The 23,887-nt window shown below is 41.7% G+C and overlaps 1 protein-coding gene across 1 annotated transcript; it reads left to right on the top strand.

Moving 5' to 3' along the window:
- The first annotated feature begins 1,007 nt into the window (after window positions 1-1,007).
- jakmip1 (janus kinase and microtubule interacting protein 1) lies at window positions 1,008-23,480 on the top strand. Its single transcript, XM_041943667.1, has 22 exons — window positions 1,008-1,410; window positions 8,482-8,774; window positions 9,466-9,798; window positions 10,433-10,594; window positions 11,910-12,122; window positions 12,562-12,675; window positions 12,947-13,093; window positions 13,348-13,518; window positions 14,361-14,420; window positions 15,710-15,838; window positions 16,073-16,201; window positions 16,451-16,534; window positions 17,493-17,555; window positions 18,176-18,274; window positions 19,247-19,348; window positions 19,441-19,494; window positions 19,585-19,650; window positions 19,846-19,914; window positions 20,144-20,221; window positions 21,291-21,500; window positions 23,161-23,226; window positions 23,430-23,480. Exons 2-22 carry the CDS (start codon window positions 8,619-8,621, stop codon window positions 23,478-23,480), a joined length of 2,556 nt encoding a protein of 851 aa, XP_041799601.1. The 5' UTR covers window positions 1,008-1,410; window positions 8,482-8,618.
- Window positions 23,481-23,887: the final 407 nt, after the last annotated feature.

Below are 23,887 nucleotides of genomic sequence, written 5' to 3'. Positions count from 1 at the left end.
CTCATCTTTGTGCTCTTTTTCTTGTACTTCCTATGGCCTGTGTTGCCCTGCAGCAATTGGCTGCATATGCTGCCGCCACAGAAAGCTGTGATGATGCGTGTGGTGCTGCTTGTGAATGGCAGACAGGAAGGCGCAGTGTGGAGAGGCAGAGACAGGCAGCTGTGCGTAAGTAATGCATCCTCCAGAATCTGGGTCACACTCATGCCACTTTCATATTGTCAAATTATTTCACCCAGTTTTATGATTTGGCGAGTCATATCGTCCTAGATAGACATACTGAATTAGTAGGCCCGCAGTACCTGTAATTGAAGATTTTCAGTTACAATGCATCATAGTTATTGAACAAGATATAGACAGGACATGCTGATGGTAAACCTTTAACAATCCTTATAGATTATAAATTATTTTTATGATGCCTGGTGAACAATGGCAGAAAACATATTAGTTATTATTATCATCATCATCATCATCATCTAATGTATAGTAGTGTGAATTACAAACCAGGTAAACGCACACTACAACTTACAGGGGTGCTTGAAACATTCAATATAATTTAATACAACAATAAATAAAATAAATCAATGAAATGTCAATTAAATGAATGACTTAATATGTAAAATAAGTTACAAAGTAAATAAAAAAATACAGTAAGATGATATCACTCCCAACTTTAGTCTAATAAAGGAATCAGAGACTCCACAATATATTGCTGAGTTTCTTCTTTTAATGGGAAAATGCTTTATTCACAAACAATACGTCTGTTTGAGGAAACATCTGATATCAAATGAATCGTCTTCGTCTTCAGTCTGTCTGCCACAGCACGCATTGACGACGTACGTCTCTCCCGCACCGGCGGCGTATTCACGCATTTACTGCGCGCGGTGTCATTCTTGAACACGCAGTCAGGTGTCGCGCTTCTATCACGCTACCGGCGACGCCCGGCCACGCCACGTTCACGTCGACGCGGGCATCGAATCGTTTTATTTATTTATCTTTTTTTCTCTACTCATGTGCATGGAATGTGTAAGAACGGATGACGGCGCGCGTGCGCCCAAGTGTGTGTATGTGTTTGTGTGTGTGTGCGCGCGCGCGTGTGTGGGCGTGGAGCAAAGTGTCAACGTGCGGCGCGAGAAGCCTGGAGCTGAATCCGGTCTGCAGCTCGAGGATAACAGCAGCGGTGGAAATAGAACTTGGGCAGTTGCGCCAACGGTTGGAAAAATCTGTGTGATATCAGAGGAATAAAGTTGTCAGTGGTCTCAGTTAGCTGAGGTCGACATCTCTGTAAGTGCTGGAGGCGAGTGAACACGGCTCTCCACACCGAAGCCCAGCCTCCCTTCCTGGATGTGAAGCAAAACTGGGCAGCGACGTTTCAACATCGGCACACTTGTGACCGCTGGACCTCCATTTCAGGTAAGTTTGTTCCGTCTGTGATGACAGACAACTTCTGGTAAATAATTTGTGCGCTCTGACAGGCGGTTAGCTACTGTGACATGCATCCGACATCCGTGTTTCATGTGCTTACGGTGCGGTAACGGACAGAGAGCCGCCGACCTGGCTCCATCATATCTGGCTTTCGATGTGAGTCCGGGCTAGCTAACAGTTATAGAAACTGCCGAGCCTCGTGTCGACCCAGACGGGGATGTGCATTTTGTCTGCATCGTGAACCTGTGTGACATTTCTGGCCTCTGGCCGAGTGTGCCAGCTAGCTAAAGAGGAAGTATTAGGCGTGATGATAACGTTGCCCGACGTTGCGATTAATATTCAACTGCTTTTACTGTCCTCGTCCTCCTGATGTAACCATTACATTACCGACGCTTCTTCCCTCGTCCTACCCGGTGTAAGGGAGGCCACTGGTGTTGTAAGGACCACGTTTGTCACGCTAGAACAGCACCGTGGAAATGCTACGTAACAGTGATTGACACAGAAACATCAACACATTTGACTCAACGCAGCCTAGTGCAAGGACATCCGACCTGTGGCTGGAGGATGCTGCAGCAGCCCCGTAAATGTCGCCGTGGGGTGTGGTTGGCAAGCCGGACAGGCAGGCTGTCAGCAGTGTACATGCGCTCCCTCCAGCAGCACTCTACCATATAATCTCCCATTTGACAGCTCATTAGAGAGCTGGCCACATCGCATTAAGCCGTCCCAACAGCCCCACCATGTCCCTTTAGCAGACCAGTCCTCTGCCATGCACGATCTTTGCCCGTTTGCTGTGTTTACCGGCGTTTATTCTGTCATAACAGCTCTGCTGCCGTGGCAGGCGTCCCCAGAGGCTCGTAAATCTGCCCCAGTGGACAGCCAACATGTGCTGCACACTCAGTTCTGTTTGATCAGCTTGTTAAGAGCACGCCACAAACAGCATGATGCATGCTGTGCTCATTGTATGTGGAATATTAACTGATCCGAAGAAAGGGTTTGCTCTCATGCAGGTGCTGGAACAAAGGTATGATTATTATTGTGAAAGGAAGATAGGGTCACTGTCCACATGTGGTCATTTGGTGATATTTTTTCACACTGACCTCAATTGGTCAGTATAATGTATAGTATAATGTCAGTGAATGCTGTCATGCATTGGACTCCTGTTTGAGTCACCGTCTGCCTCTCTTTTTTCCCTCACCCCATGCCTTTATCCACTCTCCTTTCCCCTAACTTACTTCATCCCACTTCATTCATAATTCTGTCTCTCCCTCCACACCCCTGGCTTTCTCAGCTTTAACACTTTGAGTAACAAGCTGCTACCTTGATCATCCCTGTGCACTACATTGATGTCCTTGCCTCTCTCTTTACTTCACTATACAACCCTTTCGTGAAGACACACAAGCGTAGTAAATCCTAAATTCTTAATGCAAAGAATGGGGCAGATGAGAAAATGTCTGTACTGTGTATTCATGTTTATGTGTAAGGTAGGGGTAAGTAGCAACCAGCCAGTACTGACAGATGTGCTGTGTAGTCAGAGAGAGAGGCAAGGTTAATCACATTACTGATTGCATTGTCATGTCTTTCTGAAGGGGGAGAGGTTATCACTGCTAACATACACACAGATGCACCTATGCATGCATGCAAAAGCATAGATACACATAGATGTACATGCATAGGCCAAAAACATGCCTCCAGCATCATGTTTTCGAATGATGACTGAGTAGGTGGTGTGTGTGTGTGTGTGTGTGTGTGTGTGTGTGTGTGTGTGTGTGTGTGTGTGTGTGTGTGACAGAGACAGTGAGAGAGAGACTTCTTGTTTATCTGTTTGGGTTGACTAGTCATTGGGGTCAGTAACTTGTAGTCATTCTGTTGGCATAGTAGTTTTTAGGTCATATGCTTCACTTGTGTTGCACTTGGCTTGGTTACTCAGCCTTTCAGTGAGATCTTTACAGTGCCTTTGGAGTATCACCAGACCGCTAAGTGTATGTGTGTGTGTGTGTGTTTGCGGACTGTAGAAGGATGTCTGGACTGTGGCCAGGCCTATCCTGACAGTCTACACTGTGCTGGTGCTGAAATGACTACAGTGAGAATATATGTGTGTTGTGTCCATATATAAGCCTATGAGGCATCGAAACAAATGCTTAGTATAAACAGGAGTATATCTCAGCCTGTCCACATCCTCTCCGTTGAGTTTTTAACTTGGACAGAGAAGTAAGGCGTCTTTGTTTGAGCTCCATTTGCAGCTCTTTTATGTATTTATTGGGTCTGTGTGTATCACTGAAGTGTAGTTAATGTTTGACACTTTGTGAGTATGTGTGTGGTCTGTCTAGCACTGAGGAGGTCCATCTGTAAGTGTGCAATAAGCTGGGCGACCATTGCAAAGATGTGTGTCTACCCAACATTTACTTTGCTTCATTCATAATCCCCTGTGCCTCCTCTTCAACAGGACAAAGCAAGACTTTAAGGTGTGCTATTATCCATTTTTATAGCACAGACTTGTAATCGCAAAATAATAAAGGTAATAGTAATTTATTCTTGGTTTTTGTAGCCAGTAGGGCTCCAATATCATACATCATGACTTTTTGTGAAGTACAAATCACAATGTGCACTTTAATCATGATGCTGATGATGCTCACGATCTCTCAGCAACACTGCCATTTAATAATAATTAACCTGATATCATTATAATATTTATTAATATAATTACATATCTCTCTGCAGGCTTCATTTTTCAGATGTCCACCGAGGAGAGGTTTATTGAACTAATGCCAATACTTACTCCACCACTCTTGATTTCTTTTGATGTATAACTTCTTTATTGTAGAGTTAATCGGAATTTTGAGGTATGATAAATCTGGTAGCTGCATAGAAACAGGCAGTGAGTGGAGAGCATCTTGGCTCTTCATAGGAAGAAACAAAAAGAACTGAAAGTTTTAGTCGATTTAATGGCTTTCAGCTATTAAAGTAGGTTACTTTAGGCAGCTGTTACCACTGTCTACTATACTGTACAGTTCACTATTGATGTTTATTATAAAAGATATTATTACAAAGGAAAACAAACAAATATAATCACACCATACATTTAATTCCTTCAACTAAATGGCAGGAACACCGACCAGTCAGTACACTGTTGTAACCCTATACAGGCCTGCCATTTCACAGAGAGAAGGGGGATATCCTGAGGCAGTTATGAAACTAACTATATGTTTGTCACACATTGTTAAGCCTGGTTAGAAAGAATGAAGGTTTCAACATCAGCTAATGGTAGCCATTTACCAGCATAAATCCTTGATTATCTTGTGCTTAAGCTAATATTCTTATGTTGTATTGATGCTGATGGATACATTTTGTTTTTTTTACCTTTGAGTCCATTTCTCAAGCAGCAATTAGCTTACTTGTGAAACTCAACAGCTGCAAAATTTCGTCATCACTTCTTTCTTTCAGTCACCATCAAGTGATTTAGCACCACTGTTTGTTTGAGCTTGCTATCTCAGTGCTACATTCAATGCATTTAAATAAATGGACTGTATTTGCCTTGAATGTCCATTTATTGTTACTGTAATATTCAGTTTTTGTAAGTGTTTGCAAAGTCTGACTTTTGATTGATTTGATGAGTCATAATGATTTTTTAGTTATGAGCATAACATTGTATCAGCTATCTGTTGATTATAGCATGGTCGATGATGACTTTTTGATTGTGGCCATCAGTTTTGTCTGTTGAAAGGTTTTCTTCAAACACAAAGGCTTTCCAGTGCAATATAAGCTGGGCAACTGTTTATACTCAGACTGGATGAGGTAATTTAAGGTCTATGACCTGTGCTGGCTTTTGTTTGCTTCTGTGAACATTAAAGGTGCTTGTTAGCTTCTTGGTACTCCTATAAAATGTTCCATTTTCCCCTATAAACTCTCAGAGTTAGGTTCTGGCTGGCAGCTTGAGAACATGTGGCTCAAGGAGGCTTTGTGGGAACTGGGTTTGGTTGATATCATACCCCTGTTCCAAAAATTTTGGGATGCTGTTTAAAATGTACATTTTAAAGCAGGATGCAATGATTTGCAAATCCTTTTCGATCCATGTTCAGTTGAATGCAGTACAATGACAATATATTTACGTTCAAACCGATTTTTTTGCTGCCTGCCACATGTTGTAAACAAACAGGTTGACAAAAGACTGGAAAAGTTGCTCAAAAAACACCTATTTGGAACATTCCACAAATAAACAGATTAAATGGTAACAGGTGATTGTATTATCCCCAAAAGCCTCAGTTGTTCACAAGCAAGAATGGGGTGAGCTTCACCATGTTGTGAATAATTTGCATGGGCAAGTAGTTTAGCAGTTTAAGTAGAAGGGATTTCACAGTCTACAAGGAATAGGGCCATATTTGTGATAGTATGGGGGGTATGTTAGCGCACATGGCATGGATTGCTGAAAGGTACTTACATTTTTTGCATGTGCTACAGTGCAACAGTGTGGCTGTGGGTACAAGGCTGGCCTGCCTGCAGTCCAGTCCTGTCTCCAGTGAAAAAATGTTGTGCATTATGAAGCTCAAAATACAGCAAGAGACCCCATACTGTTGAACAACTGATATTGTATATCAACCAAGAATGAGAAAGAATTTCACTTTCAGAACAACTAGTGTCCGGGGCATCCCAACCTTTTTGTTTTATGGGTTGTATATACGTACATAAAATATGTTACACATTATTAACCAAGGGTTCTGCTGTAAAAACAACAAGCAAAGGTTATTAGAAGCTAGTTCTGACCCAAAATATGTGAAGACAAATATGTATAAAATGATTGACATGCATCAAACCACTTTAAGTGGCATATCCACACAGGACAAGCATTATATCTAGATATTGGAAGGAGCTTCTACACTTCTTTCCACTATGAAGAAAAACGAATGAAACCATCCATCATGCCTCTCAGCCATTTCAGCTCGGGTACACCTGTGCTCTCATAATGCCACAGACATGGGTAAACATGCTTAAAACAGTGGCAGGGGTGAAAGTGTACAGAAGACATGTTTTTGTACTCATGAAATAAATGAGTCAAGTCTATTGACCTACTGTAAACAAATGCATGTTTGTTTCTGATGTAAATAAGTGCAGAGAGCTTTTGATGCCTGTGTGAATGGATGTCATCTGTGTCTGTCCCTGCTTGTTCTTTTTAAGACTCAGAGACTGTGTGCTTTCTGCCTCTCTTTTCCTGCCTCTGTGAATGAGAGTGAGATCACTGATTGCCTATGCTCGGTAACATCACCATGCCAGCAAGTGGGGGTGGAGGGCTGAGAGAGGTTAGAGAATGTAAGTGGAGATGGGGAGAGATGGTTGTAGGTTTGTTTCTCTGTTAGTGCTCTGTGGATTTTTTTCCCCCACTTTGTACGTTTGACTGTGCGTGCTGTGTAGAAATCTGTGTGGAAGAAAGCTTCCTTTCCCTCCAGCGTCAACACATTTCTGTCTCTCAGTCAACCTCGGCTCAGAGATTGCACCAGATAACAAAGTCATGTGTGCATGAAGGTTTTTATCCCAATGTGTAGCCTCTATACGATTCAATAATGTGTACATATTTTGTGTGTGCAGAGCACCATGTCTGTGTGTGTTGTGCGTGTCTCAAATCTACCGTAAAACTCCTCCTTCCCTTCATCCTTTGCTATGAGAGGAAGAGAGTTTTTGAGAGCAAGGGTTGCCTTGGTAACTATTGCTGCCATCTGTGTATGTTGTATGAATATTTGGTTATGTGTGTGCAGAAAAAGATGGAGGCGCCTATGGTCTTAATGCTTGTGCTCCCTCATCGTGCATGATTTATTTAATAGTCAGCAGAACGACTGTAAGGTTACTGGGTTACAATTCATTTCCAGGAAGAGATTAGAGGAGTCCACTTACAGCTCAGTGAACTTGTTTCATTTTAGCAACATCTACAACAAACTATGCCAAAAATACACCTGCTAACACAACCATAGCCTGCCTTCAGTGGGGAAAAAGGAAGAGGAGTAAAGAGTAAATCCTTTTGTGTATGCCTTGGTTTGTTTGGTTCAATTGAATGTCACCCTTTTTTCCAATTTAGCTGATACTCATCAATGATATACTTGGTTTTACATTAGAGCTGAAACTAGTCAAATAATTGATCAATCGCTGGACAGAACATTAATAAAAAACATTCTAATAATTAGATAATCATTTAAGTCATTTTACAGGCAAAAATATCAAACACTCTCTCTTTTCAGCTTCTCAGGTTGCGATGATTTGCTGCTTTTATTTGTTTTGTATCATGGCCATTATAACCAGACAAATAATGCCAGCTGTCACTCTTTCCAGTGTGTCCAGTTTAGAACGACGGTGGGATCTTGTATTACACACATGGGTAAAGTGGAAGGATAAAATGGCATTCACCATCAGATAGCTATTTGAAACAGTAAATTATTTCATGATGAGAAGGTGAGACTGAAACAAAGATCTCTGTATCAAAATTTCCAAGGAGACTTCTCTTCAACTCCATTAGCACAGACTCTCAGTGTTCAGGGAATTTGTAGTAAATTGATAAAGGGGTGCTGATATGTGATTGTTAGTTTATTCTGCAGCGGTTAAGTGGACTACAGTGATGCTAAGACAGCTCTTTTTTCTGTACAGTATATATGCAGGTCCAGAAAAGATTAGAGGATTCTTTGGACAAAATAATCACCAACATAAAGGATGGATTTATTAGTCTGCTGAAACAGAAGTGTTGAGATGTGTGAGGCCAGGGACTATGACAATGGTGGTCAGACACATTCTCATGCGCTATGGATCGTTTAACTACAGCCCAGGGACTGGAATAGGATGATGATAAATTGCCCAGGTGTATGTGTTAGAGAGAAGAGGGCGACAGAGGAGAGTGTAAATGTTAGTCCCAAAAATAGTCTGTTTTCACTAGTCTGTAGCACGTCATGTGGCTTTGGCCCAGACTATTGTGCAGAGTAGTGTCGTGTAACCCAGTTTTTAACACTGACTCACCCTTTTCCCATCTTCTTTTGTCTCTCTGTTTGTCTGTCCGTCTCTCTTTCTCTCGCTAATGCAAACTCTCAGCAACCCCCAGCAATGATGTAGACTTGAGAACGACATGATGATGATGCTTGCAGGGAGGAGGAGCAGAAACTGACTCTCTCCTCCTTTTCGCCACACCTGGCACTCTGTGTCCGTCCTGTTGGGTCGGCCAGAGTGCTATGTCATCAACCACACCCCCTGCAGGCCCGCCCTTTAAAAAGGGAAGGAAGCCCGAGAAGTCAGAGGTGATGACCGACTCAGTGCAGGCCACCAACGAGGAGCTGAGGAGCAAACTAATGGATGTCCAGATTGAACTGCAGCAGGAACGGGGCAAGGTGAGGAGGAGGAAGAAGAAGAGGAAGAAGCGGAGGCCTTGTGTAGAAGCATAATGACAGTAGAGAGGTAGTCCCCTTTCATCACAATGAAGGCAGAGGAATGGCACATGGCCAGTTTTAAAGAATTATTTATATATTATTTACTTATTTATGCACGCTCACAGTCACAAAGAAGACAATACTTTGTTGCTGCAGCTGATATTCAATACATGCACACTTATAAAGAAGTAACACATATAGGAGCTGCAATCATGGTGACTGCATTTAGTATGAGCTTATTCTTCTGTGTCATGATATGCCAGTTCCACAAGTGTTTCATCTGTGCACACCACCTGGCCAGTCAGCACTATATTTATTCAGCGGCTGTTAGGCCTGCCCTTCTAATGCTGTACATGGTCTTACATAGTCTTGGAAAAGCTCTCAGTCTGGTTTGCCTCTCTGTGTATCCTCATAACACAGATACCATAACTGTTCTGTATTTGAATGTCTACTGCTCCCTGTTGGGGAATAAAGCCCCACTTCATAGCTATCCATTTTCTGACTGCCAGCACTTAAGGCACAAAGTTGCAAATAAAGTCATCAGTGTGCTGCACACATGGATGAATACACTGGTGGTCTGTGATATGTATAAAGATGACTGCTTGACTGGATTCTTACGCAGCTCTAATGGCAAAATGTGTTGCTCTCCCAGGTATGTAAGCTCCGTGAGCGGCTCCAGGAGCAAAGGCAGGCTCGGGAGCTTGAGCAGCACAAACACGCTGTAGCGCTCACTGACCTGCGTGCCAAACTCCACGAAGAAAAGCTACGTGAGGTAGCGGCTGTCCGTGAGGCCCTGGCGCGGCAGCATGACGTCGAGCTGGCCCGGGCCATCAAGATCCGGGATTCTGAGGTGCAGAGGCTCCAGGGGCTTGTAAACGCCCTGAGAGATGGAGCTGCTGACAAGCTCAAAAATGCACTTCTCGGAGAGGCTCGGGAGGAGGCCAGGAGAGCTTTTGATGGGGAGAGGATAAAGCTACAGCAGGAGGTAGGTTGTAGCATGTATACAGCTGATATTAATGCAGTATTAATTATGTTTCCATTATACAACACCGATTCAAAAAAAGTTGGGACGCTGTGTAAAATGTCAATAAAAACAGAAGACAAGCAAGCTGTGTTTAGCGACATTGGTTTTATGAAGTGTCCCTGAGCCCGTGTAGTAACATCCTTTATACGATCATATGTTTTACAAAGTGGTGAACTTGCTCCACCCTTGCTTGTGAACAACTGAGTCTTTCGAGGATGGTAGAGGTAAAACATTAAATATATTGTTTTTGTATTTTTTCAGCAAACAGTTTTAATGTGTAAAGTTGGCATTCTGTAACCATGTTCTTTTGTGTGTGTGTGTGTGTGTGTGTGTGTGTGTCTGTGTGTCTGTGTGTGTGTCCATGAGTGTTGATGGGGGACTGTGCAAAGTTCCTGCTGAAAAACAGGAAGCAGGGTGGAAAAGCCTGTTGCCGAGCTATTGTTCCATTGTAGCCTTTCTAGACAAACAGGGCATCTATCATTACAAAAGTTTAATGGGATAGGACATGTGTTTGTAAATGAGTATCACTCTCTTTGTTGTTTTTGGTTCTGTGTGTAGTAATATCATCATGTGCGTGGGTGGGGGGGTCTTTTAGATCCAGGAGCAGAAGACTGCCAGAAAGCAGGCTGAGGAGGCCCTTGGAAATGCTCTGCAGGCAGATAAAGCCAAAGCAGCGGATCTCCGCACGGCCTACCAACAGCACCAGGATGAGGTCCACCGTATTAAACGGGACTGTGAGAGAGACATCCGCCGACTGGTGAGACCACATGCTGCTGGGAAGACATACATCACAGACAGTACACATGTTATCAGCTGATATGGCAACTAGCAAAGACTGTTGAACGGCATACTTGCTGGTGAATGTAATGTTTCCTAGATGTTACACAAAAGGCAATTAAAATTTATCAGGATGTTTTTTAATTTATTTAAACTTTATTTACCTTGATGCTCCAGTTAACAAATTTGTATTTAAAACTGGGTTTCAGGGCCTTTAAAACTCAGTACTATATGTAATCACTTCTTCTTTGGCCCTGGCTGTCTTGTTATGTCCATAATGAACTAACCTAATTTAAATTACAAAATATTGGGCTGTAATGACTCTGAAAGGATAGATCTTAAACTGCCCTATAAACCGCACATTATTATTCCTGTGACTGTTTAGCCGGACAAACCCAGCAGTTGCTATTTTTATAGCCTTTGTCTGTCCCAACCACATTTGATTATCACCAAGGCTCCCTCACACACAACATTTGTTTTCCAGCCAAGGGTTTATCTCACTGACGTTGTATGAAGGTTACAGGCTAATTGCTGCACTGTCTGCCTTGGCCTATCTCTCCGTGTGGTGCTTATCTGCAAAAATAAAAGTGTTTTCTGCTGCAGTTACTCATTAACCACATTACATACAGCAGGGCTACCATAACAGACATTATTGTTAGTCAAGGAATGGCTGAACAAGCAGACTTTATGATATTTGGTATTACAGCGGTAAAAAGAGTTCAGCATGACTGATTGATGAAGAGCGCAAAGTGCAGGAAGTACCAGTGTTTGAGAACAAAATAGTGAGAGAAGTACATTTGGGAACATTTGTCAGAAGACATTGTGTGAACGCAAAGCTAGAACAAAGCTTCATAAATTAATCATAGCTGAAGCACTGTAGTTTAAAAGCTAAAACACTGTCACTCCCTTATTCTGTTGTCGGCCACTGGAGCACACAGCTCGTTAGACTGAAGTTGTAGAAAGTGTGCGACTTAAAGTTAAAAGTTGCATCACACAAAGCCAAAGTGTTTGCACACATATCAAATAGAAGAACAACATACTTCATGTAAGCCAGATACTCACAAGGGCGGTAAAGGGAGTGAAATAAATGGATCAAGCTTAATTTTTGCCGAATGTCATACATTTGTTTGATATATTTTCATCAACATGATCTTAGAAACATCTGCATCGTTTGTTGTGAACATTTTCAGTAATATTAATGTCAGCTGTAACTGGAATTTAATGGAAAACTATCCGTCTGACTCACTCACTTGTTCCACCACTCACCTCCATGTTCCTATCCACCCCTCTTATAGATGGATGAGTTGAAGGCGAAGGACCGGGTGGTGTGTGCCCTGGAGAGGGAGCTCGGGCTGCAGGCTGGCTACACCCAGAAGCTTCAGCTTCAGAAGGAAGCCCTGGATGAGCAGCTGGGCCAAGTACGAGAAGCTGAGCGACACAACCATGGCAGCCCCAAGAGAGAGGTGGTGCCTGGGTTGGGGGACAACCCAGACCTGCTCAACAACCAGGTATACACAGACACAAAACCAAACCCATACTCGTGCATCTGTAAGAATGTAACATTAGGTTTGGTTTTTAAAAGGTGACAAAGCCTCTAAAATAGCTAAACGAAAGAAAAGCTAGTGGATTGGTTCTTGCTGTTCGCTGCTGGCACCCTGGCTTTAGGTGCACTAGGGAAAAAAATTTGATTGGACTCAAACAAAATGCATTGCTTATTTTTTCCTAGTGACATGGAAAACATGCAGTGACACCTACAGCTCATACATTCATGAGAAGCATGTGGATATACTACACGTACAGGTTCACTTTTGCACTGTAAAAAAGCATTTCAAACTTCATCCTGCCACCTTGTCTTTCCCATCCACCTCCATTACCTGCCTGCCTGCATGTATTCCCCTGTTTTAGATTTTGTCTTCCTCCTCCTCTCCTCTCCCCCTTGCTCCACAGGAAGTGGAGGAGCGTGACATCAGGAGGTTCCAGCTGAAGATTGCCGAGCTCCACTCGGTCATCAGGAAACTGGAGGACAGAAATGCACTGCTGGCCGATGAGAGGAATGAACTAGTGAGGAGCACACATGTAGAAGTACATACATGTAATGATTAAAGACATTCATATACACAAAAACATATTGTTACACTCATGAGACATGTATACACACACAAACACAGATAAAGAAACAAACATGCCTATGAGACGTGTATTAAAACATTTCATTTTCAAAGCCTTCCAGGCTTGATCTTGCCTCTCCTGCTCAAAGTGGAAATTCTGTGTCACTTGAAGGTAAGACTTGAGATTACAGTGTTTCCCCTCCCTGTTTCCTTCCTCTGTCCAGTTGAAGCGGGTGCGGGAGGCAGAGAGCCAGATGAAGCCCTTGTTTGAGAAGAACAAGCGGCTGTCCAAGAAGAATGATGACCTCCTGCAAACTCTGCAACGCATGGAGGAGAAACTGAAGAACTTGAGCCGAGAGAATGCTGAGATGGTGAGATGCACCCAGCACTTGTATCTCTTCTTTCTGGTTAAAGATGAATTCAAAGTTCAAATATTAGCAGAGAATAGCAGATATTTAGCTTTAATCTGTGGAGGTAGAAAGTTTTTGTTACTGTACTTTGGGTGTCGCTGAGAATTTTACCAAAAATGGAACCGGATCTCTTCTGGCCATTTGTGGAAATGTGTGAAATAATTGTCTGTTCAACCACGAACTGGCCTCTCTCTCTCTCTGTACCCCTCCCTCAGAAGGAAAAAGCCTCCTCCTCGCGGCCCCCCTCACAGCAACAATCCATTCAGCCCCAGTTGAAACGGCCAAGCTCCCTGACAGACCTGAGCCACGCCCATGAAGAGCAGGAAGTGGAGTTCCTCAAGCTGCAGGTTTCTGAGCAACGTGGCATCATTGACGAGCTCACGCAGGTCAGGATTTTAATCAAACCACCAGGGTTAGAGGCCTGTTACATGTGCAGAAATTGCTCTCTTCTGATTTCATGTTAATGCTTGCATTTCCAAAATTGTCACTATTTTTAACATATTGTATGAGTCATCTGGAGTTTCTTTAATGAATGCTGATATATCACACTTCTTCTGGAAAAAAAATGAAGAGTGTTCTAAAATGGGAGGGAGTCTGGATGATATGAAGACATATTCTGTCAGATGATATTAAATTTTCTCCTGTCAGACATTTTGCCATACCATTTAACAGCTCTTGATGTATAGACCATAGTGAGCAAGGTATTTACCTCACTGGATAGGCATCTGCAAACAATTTTTCTATTGATTTAGATGAATAATTGTATTTTCAGAAGGGGTAGTGGTTGTGGATAATGGAATGTATTATTGGTTGAAGAAATTTCTAATAACAATCTCTAATTCAGCAGAGTGTCTCATTTTTTCATCTTCACTCGTCTTTCTCCCTCCCACACTCCTTTCTTTATGTTTCAATCACTCATCACAAACTTAGAATTCTGTCATTATATAGAGCTTCAACTCAACTTTATTCCTATGACCATATTATTTGCTGTCCACCATTACCATCTCAATCATCAGTCTGTTTTTGTAATCTTCTTGTGTTCTCATTTGACCTCAGATTTTGGAGAAAGAGACAAAATTTGACACTGCTACATGAAATATTATATTCTGCTGACAGTTATCTGTGTGAAGCCTGTGCAGCTCACTGAGTAATGTCTAAGTCTCAGGTTTGAAGTTGGTCTTTCTGGTACAAGGTTTGAGATGTTGGTCTACTGTTTGTCTGTGTCCAGGAACGTGACCGATTGGTGATGAGCAAAAAGAACAGGAGGAAACCTCTCAAACTGTCTAAAGTAAGTGCCCAAGAGTGAGTTAAAACCTCTGTTAATCCAGTGGTGTGTAACTACCCTATCTGTGGTTGACTGATCCTTAAGCGCTGTTTCCAGCTGAGTGTGTGTCTCTCTCTCTGTATGTTTGTGTTTAATTGGGCTCAGGGGACAATAATGACAGTATCCCTCACAGCTGGGAGCATCACGCTGAGCACACACGCAACTCCTGCACCCACAGCTAGTGGAAATGTTTTATTTTTATTCTATAAATTTTGTGTATTTAGTGTTATTGTAGGAACATCAAACATTTATGGAAAACAGTGCAGGCCTGATTTGTGTGTAGCAGATTGTGTCTTTGCATATCTGTGCTTCCTTGTGTGTGAATAATTGCTGATATATGTGCGTTTGAGTGTGCGTGTTTGGGCTAATACGTCAGGGGACATTTAAGAGTCGAGGCTGTTGCTAGGAGGAGTTTGTAGATGCGTCTCAGATATTGTCCCCTACCTCTCCTGCTGGAGCCAGTTCGTCTCCTTGGCGAGGTGGATGCAAGTTGGGCAAAGCGATTTGGTACTTGGGCATTCACCCTCAAATTAATCTCTTTTTTTTGTGGAATTTAAAGCAGAAGCTGAATATATGAGCTTCGAGACAAAAAACAGAAGCTGGCCTTTTGGTTTTTCTGCTGGAGTGGTTTCATTGGAACCAGAAGCTTTGTTGTCTGCTTTTCCATTTTGTGTGGGAGTGCAACGGAAAGCAACGGAAAAAAGTTGTGCTTTGTGGACTTTGCTGAAGGCCTGCAGAGCGCTTTATAGATCAGATAGTATAGTCCAAGATATGATACATGTGTTTTTGGGAGATTCTTTATAGTTGGTGTTTTTATTCTAGTAGCAACATGACGGAGTACCTCCTCCTTATCCTCTATTTCTCTGCCTTCATTTGCCTCTGTGCCCTAGTCTGTCTCTATTTCTCTGGTTGCCAGGAGATGACTTATAAACATGATGGTAAGGTACTTTGTGGGGTTTGGAAAGTTAGTAGCAAGAAAAAAGTTAACAAACATGCAGACTTGGACAAGTTTTAGACAAAATATTGGTGATTTAAATATAGTTGTATGAAAGGAAGCAGTTATTTTAAATATGAGCATCATATATTATATAGCATAATATAAGTGGTTGATTTAGGATTTGAAATCAGGTGTGATATAATCTGAATTTATTAATGTTGACTTGCTATGGATTTAATAATGAAATTGATGTTATGGTTTGTGTTTTATTTAACAATGTTAACAATCTCCTTTTGTCCTCTCTACCCCTCTGCAGAGGCATGTTGTGGAGACATATTTTGGATTTGATGAGGAGTCGATAGACTCTGAGACCTCTTCTCTGACCTCCTATAACACTGACCTCACTGACCGCACGCCTGCAACTCCAGAGGAGGATTTGGAAGAGGTAAGCCTTGCGATACTAAAAGAAAATAATTTCAACCATATTCTGTACTTTTAACATCTTAAAGATGTGCTACATAACTATTGAGATAGCTGACAGAACAAAAAACAAGACAGATAATTAAAAGATTTTTTACAGCGATGGGCTAACAAATAAGATAAGGTAACAGTTTGTGTACATGTCTCTTTTATATAATATGTCTTTAATGCCTTTTATTTCTGTTTTTCTTAAATGAAGAGTGTTTCCCGTGAAGAGTCAGAGCTTCGTTTCCGTCAGTTGACTCGAGAGTACCAGGCTCTCCAGCGGGCCTATGCCCTTCTCCAAGAGCAGACGGGGGGCTCTCTGGATGCTGAGAGAGAGGCCAGGGTTTGTATCACTTTTAGCCTCTCTTCCCTTCTTTACCTGCCATCCAGGAGTTCTCAAACATTTATACAACTTTGCAAAAATGTATACATACATGGGACATAATTTGTGAATATACTGTAACTGCCAAGTCTAGTAAATAAGTGAAAATTATGTTTTGGAGTACTACCACGTAAAGTTTTCAGTGTGTATTTTCCTGTTGTCTAGCCAATTTGCACAGTGGTCCCTGATGGCTAATTTTCCCTCCCACAGACACGTGAGCAGCTGCAGGCAGAGCTCAGCAGTTGCCAGGCCAAGATCGTGGACCTGGAGAAGGCCCTGGCTGAGAGGGGGCAGGTAACAAAGACAAGGGAGGGTGACAGGAGCTCACTGGTCCTGCTCTCACTGGCCCTCCTGCATGTCTGTCTGGCCGCTCTGCTCCTGGGCTGGCGTTATGCCGACCAGGTCTTCCGCAGAATCCTGTGATTTCACTTCCTGCATGTGTGATGTCAAAGCTCTGTGCCTGCATGCTCTGCCTCACCCTCTATCCTTCCTGTTGTTGGTTCTGTTTCTTATTGTTCTTTTCAGCCTGGAGAGAAGGCTCACATTTATAGACAAGATCTTAATCCAGTATTGTCTCACCCTTTCTGATTATGAAAATACACAGTTTACATTGATGTTAGTTTATTTAATATGTACAAAAGTCAGCGCTAAATATTTTGGTTTGCGAACGAAGGCAAACCCATGCATGTGTAGAAGAAAAGCCCTGCCTATTTTGTCAAAACTCTGTAGATTAAAAGAAATGCTGACAGAGAGCACCTTAATTATAACCTATACTGAATATCATGAGGAACACTGAAATTATTATGATGAATTCATATCACTACTCTTAGTTTCTTCATTTGTTGTGAAGCTTTCCCTTTGTCACTGCATGTTTTCTGCATATTGCCTGTGCCACTGGGGCTTGATCCAGCTCTGTTATTTTGATTTCCCGCTCTGCTGTTTTTCACCTCAGATTGCCTTCTGTTCCTCCTGTTACTGTGACCTCATGATGACTGTGAATGCAGCTCCTTGGCCTGTTACCTCCGGAGTGGTCTTTATTTCTCTGGATCAATAAAATATTACTGCCACTCTGTTCCTGTCTGTTTGTGTCTGTGGTTCATTTGCATGTGTCATTTGAAGATGCAGTAGATGGTTTTGAGTTGGCTGATTGTGTTTCTGACAGCTTTGGTCATTACACCCTGTCGTTGGCGATCCTTTTTCTGTTGCTGGCAGTGTCATTTCTTGCTGATGTTGTGTTTGGTTGTTATGGCAGGATTCAAAGTGGGTGGAGGAGAAGCAGTACTTGCTCAGGACCAACCAGGAACTTCACGAGAAGGTACAGTGCATTGGCCTGTACTCACTTTAATGCAACACTTTACTGGTCATGAACTTTGCCTAAATAAGAAAGTGTAAAACTCATAAAATTCTGTGCTAAATCATAAACTGTCTTATCAAGGCAGGCCACATTTCAAATGCAAAGGCAATTCAAAGTGCTCTCTCTATTCTCAGCATTAAACAGGAAATGCATACAACATGAAATGTTAGAAACTAAATCTAAAAAGATGAAAAAAAAAACTGAAGTTGTAAGTGCAAGGCCTATGATTGAGTGCTTAAGTTCAGTCAGAAGTAGCATAGAATACAAGTGCCATACACATACATCACAAGTGCCAACCCTTTGGTGATCTATGACCTTCCTCTATGATATGATATGGTTCTAGCAAAACACAACCAATAATATGTTTTAGCCATAATTTTTAAATAGAAGTTGAATTCAATTTTAGCAAAACAATTATGAGATAATTAATTTGGGATAAGTCTTAGCTATCTGAAAAACATAAGAGTTTGAGGTACAGGACATTCATTATTCAGAGTATTATTTGTAATGCATTGTAAAGTATGCCAAACCCCTTCACTTGTTTAACAAAGATGTGTATATTCGTGTGCGTGTCTCTGTAGATGTGTGTGTTGCAGCAGGCCGAGTCGCGGCTGCAGGCTGAGGTTCAGGACGCTCGGGATCAGAATGAGCTGCTGGAATTCAGGGTGCTGGAACTGGAAGTAAGAGACTGTACCAACGTTAAACTGTCTCCAGGAGGCGACAACAACAATCTCAGTTCCAGACGCAGGACCTACATACAGTGACTCACCAGACAGACAGACAGACAGACAGACAGACATACTGTTCACTTATATACACACTTGAGTCCTCCACTGTCTCTGTGCATCTGTGTTGTGCATGGCAGCTGTGTGCATACCTGCTCCTCTGAACTGGAATATTTTTTTAATGAAAGAATGTGTTAAGATGAGTATAATTTTTAATGAATAAAAATATATTTAAGTTCACCATTCAATCCCATCTTTGTTCATTTTGTCTCTCATTTTGCATGCATGTCCTACATTTTGTTTACATTTTCATTTACATTTACAATAAACACTAAGGTCCATGGATTGTTAAGGAAAAATGAACAGTCTACTTGTGGATTTTTATTGTTTATCAATAGCTAAGTTTGTTTTTTTTTTCAATAAAAATGTTAGCAGTGTAGATATACCAAAAGAAGTTAGTTGACTGACCTAGGGGTGTGACGCAGATAGCATTAGGAATATTCATTTAATCACCCACCACTCATATCAGTTGATATTGCATCTATTAATTAAGATTTGTGTCTGGAAGCAGACGAACTAGCATCTGTTTGAGATCACATTCTCAGTTTTGAGTTTCAGCATGTGTTTTCAAACCCTCTATTGGTTTGGTTTGGCGTGGTTTGGTTTGGTTTCCCATTTGAAAACTACGGGTTTCCACCTCCCTCATTTTGGCAGATCCTGACCATGTTTTCAGTGTCATGTAAGTAAATCCCTCATTCACTCCCTCTTCACTCTCATTTACATTCTGTGTCTCACAGTGCACCAGCACCCATGTTGTGAACTATTACATGACTGCAGGACTTGTACAAGTGCTAGTGTGGCAGTACTTAGTACTTAGGTACTTAGGTTTGTGTATATGAGTATGAACATGGTGTGTACTTCCTGTAGGAGAGGGAGCGCAGATCTCCTGCCCTCAATCTCCACATGTCTGCGTTCCCTGAGAACAGCAGCAGTGCCCTGCAGATCTACTGCCATCAGGAGGGAGTCAAGGTGATAACACACTTACACAAACCCATGTTATTTTCCTTTAAGGCTGCATGCAGACGTCAATATTATATCTGATGGTATTATCCTCTGTGCAGGATGTTATCATTCCTGAGCTGATGAAGAAACTGGATATCCTGGGGGATAATGGGGTTAGTTCAAACACACTGTTGGATTAAAATAAGATCTGCCATCGTTTTGAAGAGTTACAATCTCTGATAACTCTGTTGCATTTTCTGTAGAATCTCAGAAATGAGGAGCAGGTCGCAGTGATCCAGGCAGGGACAGTGATCTCACTGTGTGAAAAGGTAAGGCCTCTCAGACAGTGTTGTTACTGACACACAGTGGACACTTACTGCCACAACACCTCACTCTGTATACAGCCACTTCCTTTGAGTAATTTTTAGTAAGTTAAATGTGGGTGAAAATAATTTAGTAATTTTAGCTTCTTTGAAATCATTAATCTCTTGCCTTTTCTCTGCGTCTCAATCCTCCCTGTACAGTGGTTGAAGCAGATAGATAGCACAGAGGCCGCCCTCACACAGAAGATGATTGACCTGGAAAATGACAAGGTGAAAAATCAACTTACCATTAGAGAACACAATCTTCAGATGTTTTTTCTTTGTTTTGTAATGTCAAATGCAAATATGCTTGACTTTTCAATGTTGCACAAAACAAGCCAATGTCAAACAGATGCTAAATGAAGCACAAATTCATAATTTTCCTCATTCTACAGAATTTGCTGTACTATACCATTCTGTTGTAAATCTATCGTATGCTTTATATCACATCTTGTTGCAGGAGCTGTTCAGTAAGCAGAAGGGGTTCCTCGAGGAAGAGCTGGACTACAGAAAGCAGGCCTTGGACCAGGCCTACATGGTATGGAGCCTGGAGCAGTATGACTTGTCCCTTTATGCAAAAGTTGGCCTGTCAAATAGACAAAATCCACTTATTTATATTATTACATTAACCAAGGTTGGGGACAAGGCAAAATGGTTCATGATGAAGTGATTCAGGAGTGCACTGGTGCAACATTATCATTCCAGCATGACATATAAACATTTGGAATCCCATTAAACATCATGAATGCTCCATGAAGGTAAAATTTGTCACATTGTGCTGGGATACTGCATCTTTTACCGCTGAAGTCCAAATTCTGTGAACAGTCTGAGCCACTGAATTGGTTGGGGTATTTGGTTTTCTTCTTTATTGGCCAAATGCTCTTTGATCTTTTGAGAACGCCAATCACTGATTTACTCTCTCAAACTGCACAAGATGTGAAGATGTAATGCCTTAATGAATGTTCTGCGTTACTTGGTTCATGTGGACAGACAGTGAAGTTGAGGAATAATCCAGGACAGAATGGGTTTAATAAGGTTCCATTGTTAGATTTTGTGAAGAATGAATGATCTTTAAACATTCTCCCCTCCCACTGACTTAAATAGGCAGAAAACAGAAGTTAACACTTTGGTCACTCTCATTATAATTCTAACCATTTGATTTGGCCAGTTTTGGCGTCGGTTTGTGTTTATGGTTCCACTTTATATTGTGTTGGTGAACGCTTGGTTTTTAAATGGTAACTTTGCTGGAACAGTCAGGAAATTGCGCAATTCAGCATTCATCTGACTGAAAATAAAAACACGGTTCGTGGTGTCATTATACTGAAGATACCATGTGAAGGCCAAGCCTAAATAATCCCCAATGTAAAGTGGAACAGTGTTCCCCATATCTGCCATAGTCACAGTAGTGTGTGTTTGTGTGTGTATGTGTGTGTTTGTGTGCATTTGTGTATCCGTTTGTGTGCGTGCCTCCATGTGTGTGCTTGTGCATGCCTGTGTGTGTTTCTGCATCCGCATGTGCACGTCCATGTGTGTGTGTGTTTGTGTGTGTGCGTGTGTGTGTGTTTGTTTGTGTACCTGTATGTGTGTGTATATGGCTGGCTGTGCAGAGGATCGAGGAGCTGGAGGCCACGCTGTATAGCGCTCTGCAGCAGGAGCAGCCGGCATGCCGGGCGGTGGCCGAGTCGCTGACAGACAGGCAGAGGGAGGAGCTGAGGCTAGCCGTGGACAAGCTGCGGCGTCAGATTCTCCGGCAGAGCCGGCAGTTTGACAGTCAGATCTTACAGGAGCGCATGGAGCTCCTACAGCAGTCCCAGCAGGTAAGGCTTAAAACAAATTCAGTCAGGTTACTGCCCTCCCTCAATCTGACCCCTGGTCCCTGTCTGAGACGTCTGACCCCACCAGATCTCTGGTCCTATGAAAAAGATGCAGTATCCCTATGTGTGCAACCTGTAACTCTATCTGGAAGTGCATATGTGAAGTGGAAGAGTGAAAAGATGAGACATAATGACTTTGTGGCTGTGTGTGTGAGTGTGTGTATATCATTGCGATCTGAATACTCCCCCCACTACCTCAGTATCCCTCCACTCTGCAGCCCTCACAGTATTTTTACACCCATGGCTTGTACAGTATACTGTATGTTATTCATTCAAGCACCTTCAACTTCATTTGTATTGCAACTTACTAACATAGTTTTTCTAATCTCCATAGAACACTTTAACTCATTTTAATCAACTACCCATGAAATGTACTAGCTAATTAAATGCATTTATGCGGTAGTTTTGTAGGCCACAAACTAGAACCCTAATTCTAAAAAAGTTGGAACACTGTAAAAAAAAAAAACATGATCATTTCCAAACCCTTTTTAACTCAATTGAGAACAGTACAAAGACAAAATATTTAATGTTTTACCTTGTCAACTTTATAGATTTTTGTAAATATGTATGTTTATTCTGAATTTGATGCAGCAATACGTTTCAAACAAGTTGGGACAGGAGCAACAAAAGGCTGGGAAAGTAGTCATTCCACAGGTAAACAGGCTCATTGGTAACAGGTGATAGTATCATGATTGGGTATGAAAGGGGCATCCTGGAAAGCAATGATCCTCATGCAAGCAAGGATAGAGCGAGGTTCACCACTTTGTGAAACATATGGGCCTCGGAACACCCAGTAAAACCATTGCTGGTGAACACGGCTCATTTGCAAATGATTACATTCTGTTTTTATTCACCTTTTGCAGTGTTTGATCTTTTTGGGAATCAGGGTTGTTTATATCTGTTATGCCTCTTCGATGTCATCGACAAATAAAGATACAGAAATTCTCATCTCACTGTGCAGTAAAATTGCAGTAGTGCAGTAAAATTGTTTCCTCTTCTTCATAGTTGAGCTTTTCTATGCACTTTCTCAGTCCCCTGGCTGGCTCAGTGGTCTAGTAATTAAAAATAAACAGCTTGTTACTATTACCTTAATTATGATTGGGCTGTGTTTGGTTGAGGCATTCAGCATCAGCTCCACTGAAGTCTTTTTAGAGTTCCATTTCTGTGTACAAGTGTAAATGTCCACAAGTGTATTTGACAATGAATTTGTATCCTCTCTTTTTAACCCTGAATACACTTAAATATACTGCAGCTAAATAACAGTCAAGATTACTAATGTGTTATTCTGCAGCAAATGAATAAGCTGCTCAGGTTTAAAGTCTTGAATATGGACCAACTTCCACTGTTTGCTGCTAAAGCTGCTCTTTGGTTGCCATGGCTACTCATTCTTACCCAACACAGCTACCATGGATACAGAGAGCATGATGGGAGGGAGGCAAAGTATTTGGAGTATATGCAGGAATAGTTCGGTCGCAGTCTAACTGTTTAACAACAGTTTCTTTTTCTACAGATGTAGATGATTGTATGAGATCTGGCCAAATGGTCTTAGTTTTACATTTGAATATATTTTGACCACCTAACCATGTCTGTCTTTGCCTTGCAGAGAATTAGAGAGCTGGAGGACAGGATTGACTTGCAAAAGAGACAAATAAAGGAAATAGAGGAAAAGGTACATTAAGATTGTATTGGTTTCTGTCATGGCTGGTAGAGGAAGTGTGAACTGTAACTTGACTCTGCAAAGATTAGCATGAGAGAATGTGAGGGAGTTTATATCTACTTTGCTGATGCTGTGTGATATGTTATTAACTTCTTGACACTCTTTTTCTTCTCTCTCTTTCTTCACCTGTTGATTAAACCCTTGTGTTCCTTTAGTTTCTGTTCCTCTTTTTGTTTTTCTCTTTAGCATTTATTCTTTGGCCTTAATGAAAGTGACTGTGGACCCACATCAGGTAGCACCTTTACTCACTGTATCATATCTGTGTTTATCACGGTTATAGTGAGAACAGTAATGATGAGGAAATAATTAAAAAATGTTTCCTTTCTTTCAGGTGTTAAGGTGCTGTGGAGGCAAGCAAGGACAAAACAAAACCTAATTGTTTTTTATGCATTTGTAGACAGCTCACAAAAACCCTATGGCCTTTTTGATAAATGTGCACTTTTGCAGAAGACCCTTACCTGGAATGCAAACATATTTGAAAATGTAACAAATAACCAGATGTACATGAGATTAAAGTGAGATTTATTTATGAATAACATTTAGAATAGTGGTTCTTGGACCTGGACCATGAAACTTTAACTCCTCTGTGAGAAGCAAACACAAGGATTTACTG

The sequence above is a fragment of the Chelmon rostratus genome, chromosome 9 (assembly GCF_017976325.1).
Source record: "Chelmon rostratus isolate fCheRos1 chromosome 9, fCheRos1.pri, whole genome shotgun sequence".
Lineage (NCBI taxonomy): Eukaryota > Metazoa > Chordata > Actinopteri > Chaetodontiformes > Chaetodontidae > Chelmon > Chelmon rostratus.
The sequence above is the reverse complement of the archived record's forward strand: the minus strand, read 5'-3'. Positions and strand labels throughout refer to the sequence as shown.